General features: G+C 42.7%; 1 protein-coding gene across 2 annotated transcripts in view; it reads left to right on the forward strand.

The window, feature by feature from the left end:
- DHRS13 (dehydrogenase/reductase 13) overlaps nucleotides 1-19435 on the forward strand; it is a 172769-nt gene extending 153334 nt beyond the window's left edge. Inside the window, exon 5 of one of the 2 annotated variants that reach the window (XM_069615301.1) lies at nucleotides 15474-19435. In XM_069615301.1, the coding sequence (XP_069471402.1) occupies nucleotides 15474-15754 (281 nt within the window). In that variant the 3' untranslated portion in view covers nucleotides 15755-19435. The remainder of the gene's footprint in view (nucleotides 1-15473) is intronic. The other variant, XM_069615302.1, reaches the window with a different exon arrangement.
- Nucleotides 19436-19643: the final 208 nt, after the last annotated feature.

Here is a 19643-nt window from a genome sequence, read left to right on the forward strand (position 1 = left end):
GGCACCTGCCGTCCCTTATTAACTTCCTTCCCACACCTACTACTCCTTCCACTCTCTCTGCCCCCGTCCCCTCTAGCTGGTGTACCATGCCCCTGTATCCCTCCTCAGAAGACCTTCAAAGGTGGTGACCACCTGGATCTAGCCAAGCATAATGCTCGTTGTGCCATTAAACACTGCTGACATCTACCCCCTCCTTGAAGACCTTGATTTCGATAACCTAGCTCTTACCGAGACGTGGTTAAATGCCAGTCATAAGGATCGGCCTGAAAAATTCCTCCAAGTGTAACACCTGGTTCTACTCCGAACATGCAACCCTGAAACACACAAGTGCAGAGCTGCGGAGCAGAAGTGGCAGACCTCAGGCTCACCCTCTGGCAAACTGGCTTGTCTGTAGCTCCAAAGGCTATACCGACTCGCCATCCGCTCCAAGAAAAGGGCCCACATGCAGGCTCACGTCTCGGTGCATCCAACAACATGACTGAACAATTTTAAAATCTGCAAGGAACTAGTCGACCCTTCCACAGTCTCATCTTCACCTCTTCCTTCCCAGGCCTTCTGAAGCGCACTGGCCACACACTTCACTGAAGGAACTCTGGACATCCTGAGCACCCTTTCATCCCTCTCCTTGCCCTGCCTCCTATGGCCTCCTATCCCCCTCTGCCTTTCTCTATTACACCTGATGAGGTCACCAGAGTTGTCCGCTCCATGAAGGTCTCCTCCAAACAGGTCCCCCCTGTTCCTCCAGAACCATTAAGGACAATATTGGCTCTCTTGCCCCTGCACTTGCTGATTTCTGCAACCAGTCCTTTTCTTCTGGATCTTCCCCTTCTCCCTCAAGCACTCCCTTGTTCGGCCCGTCCTGAAAAAACCTTCTGCAGACCGGTCTTGTCCAGCCAACTACTGCCGCATATCCATCACCCCCTTCTTGGGAAACTCTTGCAGAAGCTGGTCTTCCCTTCACTGTCCCAGCACACTGAACTTGTTGGTTGTCTACTCGACCATATCAATCTGGATTCCGAGCATCCAGACGCATGGGAACTGCTCTTTTGAACACCTATGAGGAACTGCTTGCATCTCTTCACTCCAACTCTCCAGCTGTTCTCATTCTACTTGATCTCTCCTCTGCATTTGATATGGTCAACCGCTCCATCCTCATAAAACAGAGGCCTAAGTATCTGAGTGGGCACTGGACTGGCTGACCTCCTTCCTCAATGATTGTCCGTCACAGGTTATTCTGGGCTCTTTCTCCTCCCCCGCCATATGCAGTGGCCCCCCCTGGCTCCAACCTTTCACCCTGGCTCTTTAATACCCATCTTGCTCCACTTGCACACCTGATCTCCACCTTCTCCACCAACTTCAAGTGTTATGCAGATGACACACAACTCTTCTTCAAACTTCCTTCTGGCCCTCTCCTTACTTTGTCCATCATTCCTGACTGCCTATCTGCCATCCAGTCCTGGTGTACTTCCAATGTGTTACATGTCTTTCCATCGATTGATTTATTTTTTTGCATCGCGAATATTTTCCATTGAAATGTTTCCATTGAAAACTTTACCATTGAATCACTCATTGAAACTGTTTCATCGCTGCTTTCAATGGAAAATCGCTAATACTACACAACTAAGAGGGATCTGTCCAGTGCTGGAATTGCTTCCATGCGTTAAGCACTGGAGAGCTCCCTCTAACTTCTGTAGTGTCAGCGAGTGCACTTGACACTTTTATTTTAATGCGGGGGGGGGGGGTCTCCTCCCCCAACCCCCAAATAAAATAAAAGTCCATAGTCCAGTCAGATGGAGCTGTCCAGTGCTGAAATATATTCAAAACAGTTGCAATGTATTTCAGCACTGTACAGCTCCCTCTAACTTGTGTGGTGGTTATTTTTTTTATTGGGGGGGCGGGGGTCCCCCCCACCAATCCCCCCAATCCCATGTTTACAAAACTGCACCCTTTGCCTCACCCAAACATCAATACATCTATTTTTTAAAGATCCATAGACACTTTCCATCGAATTTTAATGAATTAAATGCTTTTCCATTGAAATTCAATGAAAACAATTGTCAATTAATATTAATTTCTATGTAAAGGTATTTCAATACATTTCGATGGAAAAAGTGTCTATGGATCTTTTTTCAATGGAAAAGACTGCATACCCTTCCAATGATCTCTGTGTCAAAGCCAGCAAGACCGAGATCTTTCCTATTGGGACTCCTGCACCCTCTTTCTTCCCCTCACTCTGGCAATCTTCTATTGACCTCTTTGTCTTCATCTGAAGCCAGAAACCATGGCATCATCTTCGACTCCTCTTTCTTTCCTCCCTCACATTCAGGACCTTGCCAAGAAGACCCACTTTCAGCTCCAGCACCTCAAAGGAATTCTTCCTTTCCTCACTTTCCCCCAAAAGCTCAAAGTCTCTAGAGCTCTAGGTCTCTCTAGGTTAGACTACTGCAATAGCCTTGCCTTAACTGACTCTTCTTCTCTACGATCCCTCCAGCTAATCCAGAGTAGAGCTATAAGACTTATCCTTGGACTCAAGCCCAGGAACCACATCTCGCAGCCCCAACAGTAGAGTGCACAACTTGATGGTAGTATTGAGGAAGAGGTCTCATCTCTAAGGAACAGTCCCTCCCTGCCCCCCACCCAGCCAATACAATTGGAAGAAGGGCCCAGTGGGCTGTGAAGTAGTTGTGAGGGGCCACAGGGTAGTACAAGGTGGGAGAGGGAGATATGACTAAAGGTTCTGAAGGGGAGAGGAGGGGACTTTAAGGGACTCTGGAAGTTAAAGGGGGAATGGTCGATCTTTCTCATCAATCTCACAATAAAGTGGTATAAAGGAAGAGACTATTACAGTGATAATGTCAATTATGATAACGTCCTATAATGTACAGGGATTAAATTCCCCCGCCAAACTGAAGAAAGTTAAAAGGCTACTGGACCGCAATAAACCAGACACTATCACATTACAAGATACCAACATAAAAAAAGGCGGAAAAGGCAGTCCCCCGCTTTCAACACTTCACACACATCTATCAAGCCAACGCTCTGAGTAGGTCGTCGGGGGTTTTGATAGGCATCAGACAGTCTCTGCATGCAAAAAAATGGAAGATAAATTGGGCAGGTGCATCTTTGTGCAAATCCAATTGGGGCATAAAAACGTAACTTTGGGATCTGTATATGCTTCAAATTCTAACCAGCCCAGCCTCCTTCGCACTGTACTTCAAAAACTAGAAAGATTTATGATAGGGGTGATTATACTTACAGGAGACTTTAACTTAGCTTGGGAGCCTTCCAGAGATTGTAGTTCACATCGTCCCCAGGGTAATAGTCCCCTTCCCAAAACCTTAAAAGCAACCTTTGAGAATTTGTCCCTCAGGGATGCCTGGCGAGAAATAAAGGGGGGAGGATAGCGGGTTGTCTCGTTTTTACATGTACACCAGACGCATTCCAGTAGTGACTACGTTTGGGTTTGGGTGTCTTTGTTGGGGGAAGCGCCAGGCATGGACTTGGGGGTAATTTACCCTTTCAGATCATGCACCGCTGACTATCTCAATACGCATATGGGAGCCCCGAAGAGGTTTATGGGCGTTCCACAGGGAGATCGTGTCTGATGAAGCGGCGCTGGGCACCTTGCAGGACAAAATAAATGAATATTTTACAGAAAATGAGAACTGTGGAGTTTCCTTGGAAGGAGTATGGGAGGCTTTCAAGGTGGTCCAGAGGGGGTCGGGGGGTAATTGTTACAATTCAGTCTCAAAAAGGAGAGCGAGAAAACGGGTGGAAGGAGACATAGAGGCCCACATTCAGGAAACCATGCAATCTCTAGCAAAAGACAAACGCTCCACATATAAGAAATTGAAAGACCTTAACTCACAGTTGGAACTGATCTGCTCTCGCAGAGCGAAGAGGTCTCTACTGTACACTAGAAAGCTCCAATAAAGCGTGTAGACTACTGTCCAGCCAAGAGCAGGCAAAACCAACTATATCGGCCCTGAAGCAGAAACCGAAAATAATCTATGCTTTCCAATCTTATTATGGGGCTCTACATAGATCTGACCACCCTGACCAAGAAGCAGTGAAGCACTTCATAGGTGGGTCTCATTGCCACTGGTTGCGAACCAGGATGGGGCTCTCCTGGAGGGTGAAGTAGGTAGCGTGGAGGTAGAAGCTGTAAATAGGGGGCTGCTGAGAAATAAATCCCCGGGTCCTGATGGATACCCGGCGGCTTTCTTCCAGAGATTCCAAATAAAGCGGAGCCCAATTCGAGCAAACTGTACAACACATTTACTCATAACGGCAGTGTGACTCCCTCGATGTCAGAAGCCAAAGTTATTGTTTTAAGTAAACCTAATTGGGACCCGACGTTCTGTGGATCCTATCGCCCAATAGCGCTACTGAATTTGGATGCCAAGATTTATATGGGAGTATTGGCAGCATGTTTGGCACTTCTCTTACCAAGGTTAGTGGAAACTGATCAGGCAGGCTTTAGAAGAGGTAGGCGTACATGGGACAATACTAGAAGGGTGCTCCATCTGATGGAGAAAGTAGAGTGCCAGTCGGTGCCTGAGTGCTAATCGCAGTCAACCCGGAGAAGGGGTTTGACCGAGTTGAATGGACATTTCTAATGGAGACCCTTACACACATGGGGGTGGGTCTGAGATTTGTACAAATGATAGAGGCAGTCTTCAATAACCCCATTTTAAGACTATCAATAAATTCCTGTCTATCTGACTTGATACACATATCCTGAGGGACAAGACAGGGGTGCCCATTGTCACCGCTACTATATGCCATATACGTGGAACCATTCCTTAGGTCCATTAGACAGAACCCGGCTATACAAGGGATTACCTTTGGCGCAGAGGAACATAAAGTGTCCGCTTTTGCATATGACATTTTGATTTCTCTATAAGAGCCGACCATATCAATTCCGACACTACTACAAGAAATGGCCAAAATGGAGAAGTTTTCTGGGCTAAAGGTCAATAAGGCTAAATCAGAAATTCTGAATCTAGGGCTTACGGGAGACCAATTGGTGACACTGCAGAGAGTCTCTCTGTTTAAAATCGCTAAACACTCGATTCCTTACCTAGGAGTGAAACTAACAAACTCAATATCAACCATGTATGGGGCAAATTTCCCGGACGTGCCTGCCACAATAAAAGAACCAACCTAAACAGATGGACTCCATTGCAAATATCCTGGCTAAGCAGGATAGCTTCAATAAAAATAGTGGTGCTCCTCAAACTGTTATACCTATTCCAGATGCTTCCAATCAAGGTATCACAAATATTTTAAGACTCTAAATAAAATGGTCTTGCAGTATATATGGCAGAAGAAAACCCAGAGACTACTACAGTGAGGATTTGGTGCATTAGAAAAACTTTATAACATGGCACTTTGACCGAATGTATTTGTGCAAGCTGACCGTCCTTTGGTTGGCCTGTCTGTGTGTGCTATTGGTTTGTGGTGTTTGCTACAGAAATAAACAGACTACACTTTGTGGCTAAACTGCAAGCAGGGTAAGCCTCCAAGATTTAGGTGAAGGAAGTGGGGAGTAAAAACTGCACAGACCTGTGACCAGTCTATGCCCTATGCAGAAACAGCCGGGAGGTTTCAGAGTAAGTGGGGCCTTTTAGTTTCAATCCTTTATTAGGGTGGTTCTCTGCATTGCCGGTCACATCAGTGTGTTCCACTCTCTAGATAATCTTTTGTTGGTACCTGGGATTTGGTCCTCTCAGCAGGAGGTCATTTGTTAATCATAATCCGATTGACCTGCATAGTTTTTGTGCGGATGTGCCTTTCATAACCTTAACCCAAACAAGCCAACCACTTAAGAAGCGAGTACACGGTTGTACATAAAGCAAGTTTATTGTGCAATTTTCCAGGGAGCAGTTAGATTGTATTGCAGGACCAACCTAACACAAGTCTAAACAAACCACATCAGTTGCCATCCTTTATACAATTTTGCAGTAGTTAAAACACTCCCCGATACTTTATTGCAATCCATCCCCCAAACATGATTAGACAAGCATCCTCTTCAAAGAAATCCCCTTTCCCAATTCCTAAGTTTTCATTGGCCAGTTTTAACTTGAGTCGTGTTCAGATGATATTCATAACTTGCCTCTTCTTAGGATTTGTCCGTAGTATGTCATGACGTCAGCACCTGGTTAAACATTGGTATTGAAACATATCAATTGTGAGCAATAACTGGCCTAAGCTATTTAAACCCTAACTCTTGATTTGCACATGGCTCATATGAATAGTCCCAGCAGTATGAGGAAGGCTGGGTACATGATTTCTTTTTTAATTGGCGATGCTATCTCCTTCCCAAGGTCATTAGTCTCAGTGGAAAATTGTAATCTAAATACCCTGTTGCTTTGTCACACATAGCACATCTGACAATATAATTGCAACTCCTGCTTACTTACAGTTTAGCCTTGGGCATTGGCTCACACAGTGTTTGACTGCTAGCTAAAACAAATAACGAAAACCCCTTCTGTCACACTGCCATTCGTCAGGAGATTTCTTTCTGCTGTATTGATCAAACCATAAAACTCGTATCCAGTTCCTGCAGCACCGACCGTGAAGGTTTTGGAGTTACTTATTAACCCCTTGCCTGGCATCTAAAACCTCACTGAATCAGTTACTTAACAGTCAAGGTTCACCTTGCAAACAGTCCTGACTACTGTGGGTTTGATTAATTTGTAAAAGCCCACTATATTGAGATTTATGAATTCCCCATTTATTTGTATTAATGTGCATTTTTACGTTCGTGGGTTTGACATTTTATCTTTCAAGATGCGTGCAAGCTAACATGTATCAATGTATAGATGAGCAGTAACATTAAAGTAACATATCCCATCCATAATTAACTACACTTTGAAACATATCAAAATTGCAACATTGTGCCCAGTTTGCCGTCCCCACCCCCCAGTTAGTAATACGGTGCACGCAACATTAACGCCTTGTAATCGTGGGGACCTTTCCTGACGAACCCCAGCATTTGCTTTGGAATAATTTACGCGAAATGTAATGCTCCGTCCTCCCAACCACAAATGTTTATGGCTGAAAATAGATGTTTTTATTTTTGTTAGCATTTTTATTTAGACTCAGTTGAGATTATACTGTTGTCTTTCCCCCCATTAGTAAAAGGTTTTTCTACACGTGTGTTTGATGGGTGCAAGGCAAATGAAATCCCTTTCTTCGTAGCAAGCGATTTTGGCCCTAGACCTGTGTACTTCCTTTGGGGTCATGCAGTCATTTCCCTTTGTTTGGGTACTGAAGGGTTTTTTATTTTTCTTCCTCCAACATGGCAAAAGAAATTGCCCTAGATAGTCCTTTGCGGGGACCTCTTTGCATGATTTTTGGTGTTTATTAGACTTCTTGAAAGGTTTTGATGGGATTATTTTGAGTACCAGTTTCGTTAGTTTTGTTTACTTTTCAATTAAAATATTGTCAGTTTGTTGCAATGGTCTTGAAGTAGAGGACATGTGTACCGCCTTGAAGAGCTTGTGGGGCAGTTTGTGTGTGTGTGTGTGTGTGTGTGTGTGTGTGTGTGTGTGTGTGTGTGTCTGTGTCTCTCCTGACTGGATCCCTTTTGTGGAATGAGGTTGCAGAAACTGGCCGGACTGGTCTGCGTGGGTTTGTTCGGTAATGCTCATTCGTTCTTACATTTTTGTACCTCGAGAGCTGCAGGCCCTTCCACTTCAGGGAAAGTCGTCATCTGGGCATTTCCTGGCATGTAGGCGTGACACAGTGCCTTTCCAGTTAATGCCTTGGCAGGAGGATGAAAGTCTGCCTAGTCCTCCCAAACTACGATGTACTACTAACAAGGAGCATGGCGGTATTGTTATTACTTGTATAGATTAGGGGTGTACCGAAATACGATTTTGAGTAAGTAGTCTGAAAATCAAATATTCGGCTTTGGCTGAATACTATCCCTCGAAACCGAATAGTTTTCCAAGTACTGCTATGACTGCTTGCCTGAAATCATTCAAGCTTGTACTGTGTTCTTATATAGTTGCCTTCTGTAAATGTTTCCCAGTTTTTCTTTTTACTATGAAATCAATAAAGATTATTTTTTTTAAAAATCGTTAGACAAATGCTGCTGTCACTTTTTTTTATTTGAGTACCTACAGAGCATGGGCGTGAAAGTACAAACAAAGTCGTTGCCCTTCGTGTGCTGGACAGACCTTCATCCGTTGGTTTGCTGGAAAGGGGTGATTTGAAGAAAAACTCAATATTTTGAATGCATCTCTGGTCTCTGCTGTATTTTGCAGTTGGAAACCGTTGAGCTGGAACAATAGTTTACGAAGTCTGTATTTGAAAATGGTATTCTCTTTAGGTGATTATTAATTTGCTGGTGACCTGCGTGAGAAATATGAAAGTTACAGGTTTCAATCCCACCAATTCCCAATCCACATAATATAATCAAGTGGATTAATCTAGCTGTTGCAAAGATCCCAGTAATTTTCAAACTCGAGCAAAATAGCTCAGGAGGTAGTGTGCCTGCAGCACAGAACTTTTTTCAGCCTGCAGGCCAAGGCTATAAAGCAAGTAAGATGGCTCAGTGGGAAGTGTCCTTGTGGCAGAGAGGCACTTGTAATATCGAAATGTAGGTTACAATTCCTGCCCTGCAGTTATGTCATGTTGACAAAATGTCTCTTTGAATTAAGTGTAAGTGGCAGATCTTACTAAAGAGTGTCTATTTTTTTTTATAACCAAAATGTCTGTCTGTGATAGCAGAAATATTCCTCCCAACATTAGAGAGCTCAAAAAGAGGGATGTGTGTAATAAAGAGGACATGCAAGTCTACAGTTAAGAAACATATTACCAAATTGATTTACAAATCAATCAAATAAGTAAAATAAACATGCACGTGTCACAGATCTGTAAATCAGCACTGCCCCTTCCCTACAGGGTCAGCTAAGAGCTATGGATGACTCTGAATTCCCTATATCATTTTTGTCTGTCTTTTACCATGCCCCAAAATACCACAAACCTACTCCACCCAAAAAGGAGAGAATAATACTATCTTAAAATGAAAAGACATTTTGGTAATGCCTCATCCCCACTCAGTAGCACAGGTAGAAAGCATGATATGATATGGCATTTGTAACGCGCCTATACACAAGTGTTTCAAGGTGCGACGAGGCAGGGAGGGGGGAACAAGGGGAAGACAGACAACGATCCTACTAGGCCAGGTGTCATTCAGACCGCGCAAGGGCGAGGGGGAAGGGAAAAGTGCAAGGGGAAGGGGAGGGGGCAAGTGCAGTACGTAGTAAGTAGTAGTAAGTGTAAGTAGAATAAAGTAAATAAATAGGGCCAGCTGGTGGCAAGTGCAAGGTAAGTGCAGACAAGTGCTGGGAAAGGGGGGTGCTGTAGGGATACAGAAACAGTCCCTCAGTGCAGGGGTTGCCAGGGAGGCAGTGCAAGAGGAGAGTGACTGGGCCCAGGACCGAGGTCGGTGAGAGTGGCCCAGTTGCAGATTAGGTGCAGATTCAGTCGAGAATTTAGCTGGGGAGAGGGAGAGAGAAAGCAGAAGCAAAGAGGAAGGTTTTGAGGTGCTTCCTGAACCGGAGATGGTTCTCCTCAAGTTTCAGGGAGGCAGGAAGGCTGTTCCAGAGGGAGGCCCCTGCCACGGCGAGAGATCTACCCCCAGCTCGTTGCTTCGAGAAGCGGCTGACCCTGAGGGAGTTGGAGATGGATGAGCGAAGGGCTCGGGAAGGAAGATATTTAGGAAGAGAGAGTTGAAGGTATTTAGGCCCCAGGCCCCAGAAGGCCTTGTGGACAATGCAGAAGGTTTTGAACTTAATCCTGACAGCCACTGGGAGCCAGTGTAGAGATTTCAGTCCTGGAGAGATACGGTCCTTGGGCTTGAGGCCAAGGACAAGTCTCACAGTTCTGTTCTGGATGAGTTGCAGGGGGCGGAGAGTGGAGGCAGGCAAGTTAAGATAGAGGCTGTTACAGTAGTCCAGCTTTGAGAGAACCAGGGCTTGGGAGACAGTGAGCTTCTGGGGGAAGGAGAGGAAGGGAAGAATATCTCTGAGGAGGTGCAACTGGTAGTGTGACTTCTTAGAGACGTCAGATATATGAGGAGAGAAGGAGAGTGTGGAATCGAAGATGACCCCGAGGTTTTTTGCCTTGCAGGTAGGAGCAGGAGGAGGGCCAAGCGAGGCTGGCCAGAGAGCTACAGGGAAGGAGAGAGTGGGTGTGCCGATGAGTAGAATCTCAGTCTTACTCGCATTAAGGCAGAGGTCATTGGCGGCACACCATTCCTGGATGGCAGACAGACGGTCAGAGATGAGGGAAGGAGAGGAGGAGGCCGAGGGTAGCCTGAAAATGAGTTTGGTGTCGTCCGCATAGCACTGAAAGTAGGGGCAGAGAGCGTCAGCATCCCAAAGGTTTGAATTTAGTAGTACTTCAGCAGGATTCTAATTGATGTAATCACTCCTTTTATGTTTGGAGCCAGAAGGCTAAAGAAGGGCAAGCCCAAAAGGAACATTTGAAAGTGCAAGTAGACACATCCCAGTTTCCCCTCTGGGATTGCATACTATACTTTTGGGCTAGTCTTCGTTACTTGGACCCTGCCCAACAAGCGACACCTATGAATGTACAAAAATATAATCTGTGTAGTTACTGAGCAATCTATTTTCTGATAACCTATTCCTTTCATGGCTTAGACAAACATCTTCAGTAGACAACAAAGAAATGCAATAAAGAATGGCGCTGCATATTTTAAAGTGTTTTTAATTTGCAAAATGTTTTTCTTGTCTACATACATTTATAATATTAAAAGGCAACTATTCGGATCGCTTACATGTGATTTCATTGAATACAAAAGAACGAATCCAATTACAACCAATACCAAAATAACTAAGTCTTTTTTGTTTTTGAGGAGGTTCCCCCTTTTTTGTTCCGAATACTTTTCCCCCATCCCCAAAACCACTATTCCCACCCTTTTCTTTTTTTTCTTTTTCCAAATGTGTTATTTTGGAATTAGTTATTTTGTTTTTTGTTTGTAATTGGATTCGTTATTTTGTTATTAGTTCTAATCCCTGCATACCATTCGGGTCCATATTCAGCGCAGGATGAATAATTATCCAACTCTTCCGTATTCGGCCAAATACTTAAATCTACTATCTGGTCCACTATTCTAGATATATGGATTCCTGCGTTCAGATTTGGAGGCCTCATCTGCAATATTGTGTGCAGTTCTGGATGCCTCCTTTGGCGTATTTTGTCCAGTTCCAGCGGTCTTGCTCTGGTATACTGTGCCAGATCTGTAGGTGGCACGTGCAGTGTGTGGTTTGCCTCAAAAGAATGAAGACTGATGATACACAGTGCACCAGAAAGCTACAATGGTGCCACACTTGCATGGCTAATTCCTCATAGGCAGGTGGCCATGAATTTGTATGGCATGGAATAGCAGGGGTTGAAGTGTAAATAAAAAAAGTAGTCGAACTATGTGCCCATCTGCCCCTTCGTCACTGCGCTCCACAGAGACCCCATACTTGCCCTAATTCCCCCAACTCAAATGATACCTGGGTCCTGCCTTTCCTCCATTCCACCCCACAAAGTTGTATTTTACAACTGTTCCTTCAAGACTAAAGAAGACACTGAAATAAAATGCATTTAAATGACCAGTGTCAGTCAACATACCCACAGCATTCAGGTCTGTGCACCCTTCCCGGTCACCCCCCCCCATTCACACCTTTTAAGGGACATACCTAGGACTATAGCCACACACATACCCTCCCAAAAGTGCACAGACCCCTGCAATTGATGCATAATTGCTGAAGACAAAGGAAGATTACTGTCGGCAATGCTTTTCGACTAGCAACAGGTTTATGTCCCAAACAGTCTATTCACATTAACCACCTCAATCCACCCCCTTGCGAGATAGCAGAGTGATTTATGACCCTGGATTGCTAACGGCGGGTCCCTGGTTCAAATGTCCAGTACGGGAGATGTATAAAATAAAAGTGCCCACCCGCAACAGTGCTCTTTGTCACTTAAAGTAAGGATACGATAGTGGGTTTGCCTGAAAAGTAAGGGAACGTTGTACCCTTTGGTTACCACCCACTTTGTTCTCTGATCAGTGGGAGAATAGTGTCAGTGGCCATTGAAATACCTCTGGGGTATGCGAACAGTAGAGCATGAAATCCTTTGCTAGTGGAGGGTTTGCAAACACGTGCATCATGATGTCCTGTTTTGTGTTAATTGGAAAGTGTTATTAACAGAGGGATATTCCACCAAAGACTAATAAAAGTACAGAACCGGATTCTAGCTGGACCGTTGGGAAGTGGAAATCCAATATAAGGCCTTGGACTGGCACAGAGAATCTTGGTGTCAAGAGCAAGTATAGACTGGAGGCTATGTAGCCTTGCTGCTATTGAAATATGAAGGGGAAGACTGGGAGGTCCTGCCAACCCACATATGTAACTTGCTATCTGTATAAAATATAATGTTCATGTATTTTCACCTTCAGAAATGTGATGATCATTTTGAGCACCCATAGAACATGTATGTATGTATAGTATATCTTTTGAGGAACTCTTTCGGTGGGATTGTCCTGTTGCTGGACCTCAGCGCCCTTGGTTATATTGCTGGCATGACTCTTCAGGGTCGCATGGAAAAGTAACAGCGGAGTGTTAAACCACAAAATAACATAAGGTTAAATTTCACTAATACTTTTCAATGGTAAATGAACAGGTATTCATGTAATGGTCCATGCACTTATTGATTTATATATTTTATTATTTTTTTCATTATTCTTGATTTACTTTTAATTATTATGGTATCAGGTACTACGCACACAGCCTTACCTAGTTGCACTGTTTCCCACTAGTATTCTTAATGTCTTGTGAATAATTTCATGGGTTAAAGCCCAGATCCATCTACAAAAAACAAAAGGAATTGTTGTTGGGAAGCATGTTCGTCCTGTTATGTGTTTACATTAACCGAATTTGTGCTGGCTCACGTTTCTTAATTCTCATAGTTCCCATAAAGAAAGAGTAACAATCTTTAAATGGTTGGAAAAGTGTTCTATGAGCATTTTTTTCACTTGTTGTTGGCTGGCCTTCACGGTAAATGCAGCAAATTGAGAGCGATAAATTTACAGGCTTCTGTTCTCTTGCGTTTTAAGCACACACTTTAATAATTGTTCAGAAATGTTCCACGTGTTCCCACGTGTGCGAGATAAACCAGACCCCTTCGTATTTCTAGCCTCCCTCCCCCCCCCATGAGCGGGCTTACCTTTCCTTCACTGCGTCCCGTGACAAAATATCGTTGTGTTTATGGCGTCACCACCAGACTATTGTATGCTACGCTGTGGTAGCCTGGCAACCCAGTCTCGTTTCACCGTAGTTGCCCGCGTCCATATTGGAATGGGAAACCTAACTGAGTTCACATGTTTACCCATGGTTCTGATCGTGAATTAACCTCTTTAGTTACAAAGAGTGATCCGATGTACAATGTACAGTTACTAATTTGGCATTTGTTGAAAATATTAGCCAAATAGTTGCCTGTTACTTTTCTTTTTATTTTAATAGGTTACTAATGCTAGTTAATACCGCATTATCTATAGTCCTTTCTCAATTACTGGTACCACGGCCATGTTCCTGGGCTACTCAAAATTACGGTCTTGTTTAATACAGTATTTCAGTTCTAGTCCCTGCGATATGTTATGAATGGATTTTATGTCAACGCTTTTCTGTCAATGTGTGAAAACCTGTCTGATAGCACGTGTGTCTTCCCTGATACCATATATCCCTTACTTTATCAGTTCCAGTTGAAGGTAGTTCTTTATTATTCAATACAAATGGATTGATATATTCTCTCTGTATTCATGGTTAACACAAAGCAATTTGTACATTTGCACATTTTCTAATTATTAAAAAATGCTTGTTCTCAATCCGCAAGTTCAACAAATACACTTTCAGTCAATGCTCTTCTCAGTGCGTAAACACATATATTATTCATAAAAAGGAGGCCATCTCATTGTCTGTGTTGAGGCCTTTCACTACAGCTTGAAATTTGCAAATTAGTTCAGCTTCTTGTTGCATGCATGAGTTTTAGTTCTTGGTCCCCGCCTCTTGGGCCTAAGGTTACTTTTTTCAGCCCAACAAATCTCAGCGCTTTTTTATCGTCCATCTGATGTTTCTTCTGCCAGTGTTGGGCTAGTGGTAGGTTTGTTGCTTGACTTCCAGTGGTTGATAGTTGTTCCCGTATTCTAATTCTGAGTTCCCTAATGGTACTTTTACCAATGTATATTTCTCCACATTGGCAAATGATGGCATACACCACATATTTTGTCTTACAATTTATATAATCTTCAATTCTTTGTGTGACACCATATTTGTCCTTTAAGGTTGTTGAATTGTCCAATGCATACTTACACATTGTGCAGGTGCCACACTTGTAGAAGTCTTTAGGAAGTGCTGGAAGCCATGTTATTGTATTATCCTTTTTCAGCTCTGGAAGAAGTGAAGGACTCAAAGTTTTTAATCGTTCTTGCCCGTTTGTAGATTATAATTGGGTTGTCATCAATGTATTTCTTCACATTTGGATCCAAATGGAGTAAATACCAATTTTTCTTTAGAATTTTCCTCAGAACTATGTTATCCGCATAGTAGGTAGTAATGAAGCTTATTTTTCGTCTTTAACCAGTTTTGTGTTAGTGGCTGAGGTATTGGATCTGGGATTTAACCCATGAAATTATTCACAAGACATTAAGAATACTAGTGGGAAACAGTGCAACTAGGTAAGGCTGTGTGCGTAGTACCTGATACCATAATAATTAAAAGTAAATCAAGAATAATAATGAAAAAATAAATGATAAAAAATAAAATATATAAATCAAGAAGTGCATGGACCATTACATGAATACCTGTTCATTTACCATTGAAAAGTATTAGTGAAATTTAACCTTACGTTATTTTGTGGTTTAACTTACTATTTTCTCTTTTTTCTCATCTAATTGTTTTATTCAATCCGTAACACTCCTACCCTTCACCCCTCCCTAAAATGGCCATTCTTTAATTTTATTTTAGCTTACTTAATTTGTGTATTTTTGATTTCAATAATTCGTTGACTTGAATGTTCTTACTTGATAAATCAATAACTCTCATATGTTGTTAATATGGGAATTTCATGGTATGTGCTTAACATGTGTAAATTATCAAATTATAAAAAATGTTATGTAATACTAATAGCCCTGATTTGAAAAAGATGATTTAGTCATCGAAACGCGTGTAATCACAAAGGGCACCAGAATATCTCATAATAAACAATAAGATGTGGATTTTCTGAACACTGTAAAGGGAGTCATTTGTCATCCTTTTCAGTTATTTGTGGGCGCTTGGGAATAAGCCAATGTAACACCCTAAAGATGTATGGATGTATGTATGTATGTATGTATGTATGTATACATAGAAATCTGCAACGTGCTCCGCCTTTTCACTTTTGTTTACCAGCTGTCCTCTGTCTGGCAGGGGTGGTCCGCACTGAACTGTTCCGGTACATGAAGCTCTGGATGAAGGTTCTGGTATTCCCCATTGCCTGGCTCTTCTTCCGGGACTGCACGGATGGCGCCCAGACGTCCATCCACTGTGCCGTGCAGGAAGGCATTGAACCATTCAGTGGTCGCTTCTTTGCCAACTGCCGAGTGAAGGAAGTCCGCAGCCATGCCCGTGACGACGCAGTGGCAAAGAAGCTCTGGGAAGTCAGTGAGTCAATGGTGGGTTTGGCTGGGTAAGGCCCGGAGCAGGATTGCCTCTACTGCGCAAAATACTGTACCATCTTAATAAATCTTAGGTTTTGGGACTACACGGCCTAAACCTCATCTTAAGACTTTTCTCTAACTAAGCAGCACTGTCTGAGGATGGAACTACAACTATGGCATGAAGCTAATTCGGCAGACCAAATGGAACTTGCTACCCAATGAAATCCATCCGAGCAACACTTCCAGCATAGCTCAGTCTTATTGGCTGATTCCATTACTAAGCGGACCCGCTTTTTCTTTAGTTGTGGTCCATTGCACAATGTCTCTGCTAAAATCACTCCATGGAGACCAGCCTCTTTGACAGGTAAGAGTTCCATGTCATTGTGCGCATTTTATTGTGTCTACAATGGGTTGTCTGACGACGAGTTTTATCCCTGGTCTGAAAATGACAGAAGAGTATTGGAAATAATCTTCACACTAGTATACCACACACAAATATCCGTTATTTCCCTTTCGAATTCTGATTTAAAGGGCATTACAATAGTTTTAAGCAATTGAAAAACAACTGGAGATAATGGTCTCCTGGCATAAATATCTTAAACATGTTTGACCAGCTTAGCCTTATGCGCTTTTTCAGCGCTAACTTAGTATAATGGAGGACTGATTTCCTGTCCCTTCCTGTGACTCTAGCGTATTGATTTTTTTGTAACTAAAAAAAGCACACTTCACACACAATCCAATAGGTCTACATCGCTGCTTAACACAGATATTAAGATGTTCTAGGATGATACTCCCAAAATGCCTGTCCAAATTTATGAAGACATTTGTTTGACTGCGGCAACATGCCTTCACCCCTGAACGCTTCACCAGTGAGCATACCAACTATGTTCAGCTCAGCTTTTGACAGTGGTCGTTTCTGTGGGTGGTACCAGTAGACATTGCTATGGGACCAAATGATTTGCAATATGCACAAACACCAGAGCCCCCTTTCCTAGAGTCTTGTCAACTGCAAAGCTTGCGGGAAGTTACCAATGCAGACAGGACAGCACAAAGTCCTTTCTACTGTTTGCACTATTTTTATAACCATTTGTTATTTATAGTGTGACATAGGAAGGAATTCACTTTTTCAAAATGGCAGTCGTCAGTGCGGTCCTGGCCTAAGCGGACAATATCGCTATTACCACAAATACAATGGAAGTATTACTGCCAATGATTCTACCGTTTGGAGAAGAACTTGCCCAGTACTCTAGCTACAAACTTATTACGACTATAGCCACCGTTATTATGATTGAAAGTAATACACTTTTCATTTCGTGATGTCAAAGGTGTAATATCTGGGGGTGACGCCTACTCTCTTCCACTATCGCCAGATTCATACGGGTTTATAGAAAAAAACGTCAGAGTGCTTACACAACTGTGACTCCCATTGGAAACTGGAGGGCTGGCTATCCCAAACTTCTTATATTAGTAGTGGGCAGCAATCTGTCAGCGACTAACCAAATTAGTAGATACTACATAGATGGCAACATTACCCATTTGCATACTTGTCTAAGAGGGACAGGATTATTAATCAAATGCAATACCCCCCTCCTCCCAGTTCTTTAAAGATCAAACTAAAGTGTCTTCAAGTTAGCTGTCATGTATGATGTGACATTGCACATGCATTGAAACTGCCCAACCTGCGAAAGTATATACCCGTCTGCTCAATCCAGAATTTTCCCTGAGCGTTCGGTGACAGCGGCGCACCAGTGGTTAATGAAAGAAATAGGACAATTATAGAGGCGAGGCCATCTGACACAGCTACGCCAAGTACAAGAAATATTGAATACCCTGCAACTGGAATTCTTCCATTCCCCTACACAAAAAAAAACCTAACCAACTGTCTCTTGGACATCCCGTCTCTGTTGCTGTTCATCCAATGGCAACGCTTTCCGCCACTTTCTTCACATCAGACTCTCAGAGCTAAGAAGCTCATTGATCTGATATTCGCAACACAAGCACAACGAGGCTGAAGCAGCAATTGCATAACTATGTACAGATTACAATGTGAAGGAGCACCCGAAAGCTTTGCAGAAACTTTGATTGCCCCATTGCCGTAGCAGAGATGTCGGCCAGGTACATATGTTCCTTGAATGCTCAAACTAGGCACTTTGGTACTGGCTTTTCATAGACCTCTCTCACTTTGCAGAATACTTTGTCTCCACAGCTTACATTCCTCTATGCTCCAAATGTTCATGATACAATATGATTATTTACTGCAATTATCGCACGATTACCTCTAGCTGAGTAGTGGAAGCGCAGCGATCTCCCACTTTTCAAGGAGTGGAAATTCGAAATGACCAACTGTTTACTTTGAAGACAGTAGATCGATTTCCTGGGGCAGGCTAGAAGGATTTACTGAAAAGTGGGCAACCTTCTTCAGGTGGGGTGGAACCTTGTGTTTAACCATTCCTCTCTGGTTTCCAATCAACGACTAAGTTGCTGGATCGGATACAGATGGACACAGCGGAGAGTCTAGACATTCACAGGCAAACACCTGCTCTGCAGAGGGTGATGGCCGCACCTGCTACATTGCAAAAATAGTGCTGTTTCTTCTTTTGCTTCTCTGTGTTTTATTTGTGTACAAAAACTGAAAAATCTTTTTTTGTAAGAGGCTGTATAGATGATATTAAAAAGCATTGAGAATGTGAGTGCCGCCGACCTTGACATTGAAGACAAAGTGCAGTAGGTTGCTTTGCAACATATTTACATTATGTAAGCCTGCTTCACCTAATCAAGATCCCTAAATGCAGCTGCATCTCGTAATTAAGAAATCTATGAAACTACTCAATTTGTATCCAGCAATGTCTATTGTCATTAATGATTCAAATATGCTCAACCATAAATTGTATGTTAGTAAAGAGTGACTTGATTTACAAAGAATGTGCCACAACTGTATGGCCATCAGTTTCGCCCTTTGCTGGGCTTCTTCAAGGCATTTTAAATCATGGTTCAGCATATTTGAATCATTAATGACAATACAAATTGAGTGATTTCCTATATTTCTTCAATATGAGATGTGGCTGCATTTAGGGATATTGATTAGGTGGAGTTAATTTTAAGGCTTTTGGTTGTGAGCCTTCCATTAGAAGAGCAGCCCTCAACGTATAGTTATTTTGATATGTGAAGATTTCAGTGGCGCAGCACTGCATAAACTGACAACCAATCAGCTTCTATATTATGTAAGCATAACCCACATTGTTTCTTTTAAAGTGTCTGCACCACCAATAATGACTTCATCTACTGGAAGTAAACCAGTCTGTGTACTGTATATCATGTGATTTTCATTCTACTTGAATCCACTTTGTAGGCCTCTTCGGGACATGCAAACATGTCCTGCCGATATGTGCAGATTCTGCCACTGTCTGTCAAGAGTGAAGGCTAAATCAGGACATGCCATTCCACTTCCTTTAACACTGACACATGTTAACAAAGGACAGATGTATTTATTTCTATTCCTAGAAGTCGTCCATTCTGCGAGGTTGAAGTGCATCTAGGTAAAAAATCTGAGTGTTCTAGGAGAACTATTTTATATTCCTGATTTTTGAAAATGTCATATCAAACCGTCTGCGCTATGTGAAAACTTTTTTCTCTCTTAATCTACTTCATAGTTGCTATCCTCTTAAGTGACGTGAAATTTTGAAAATCAACTAAATAAAGATATTGAAGGCTTGATTAAGACATTTTTTTTTTCCTTCAATAAAAATGTGATTTATTAGATATTAAGTGTCACTTTGCAGACACTCCAGACCACTTGTCCTCCGCAAAGAGTTCCCGAATTGGTGGTGTGCCATCCTTCAGGTAGGAGTTTTGGGTCGTCGTGGTATGGTTGACTTGCATGGAAAAGCTGTGTCTCCGTTCTCCCATGCCCAGCAGTCTTTTT

The sequence above is a fragment of the Ambystoma mexicanum genome, chromosome 9 (genome assembly GCF_040938575.1).
Source record: "Ambystoma mexicanum isolate Mex_15411 chromosome 9, UKY_AmexF1_1, whole genome shotgun sequence".
Classification (NCBI taxonomy): Eukaryota; Metazoa; Chordata; class Amphibia; order Caudata; family Ambystomatidae; genus Ambystoma; species Ambystoma mexicanum.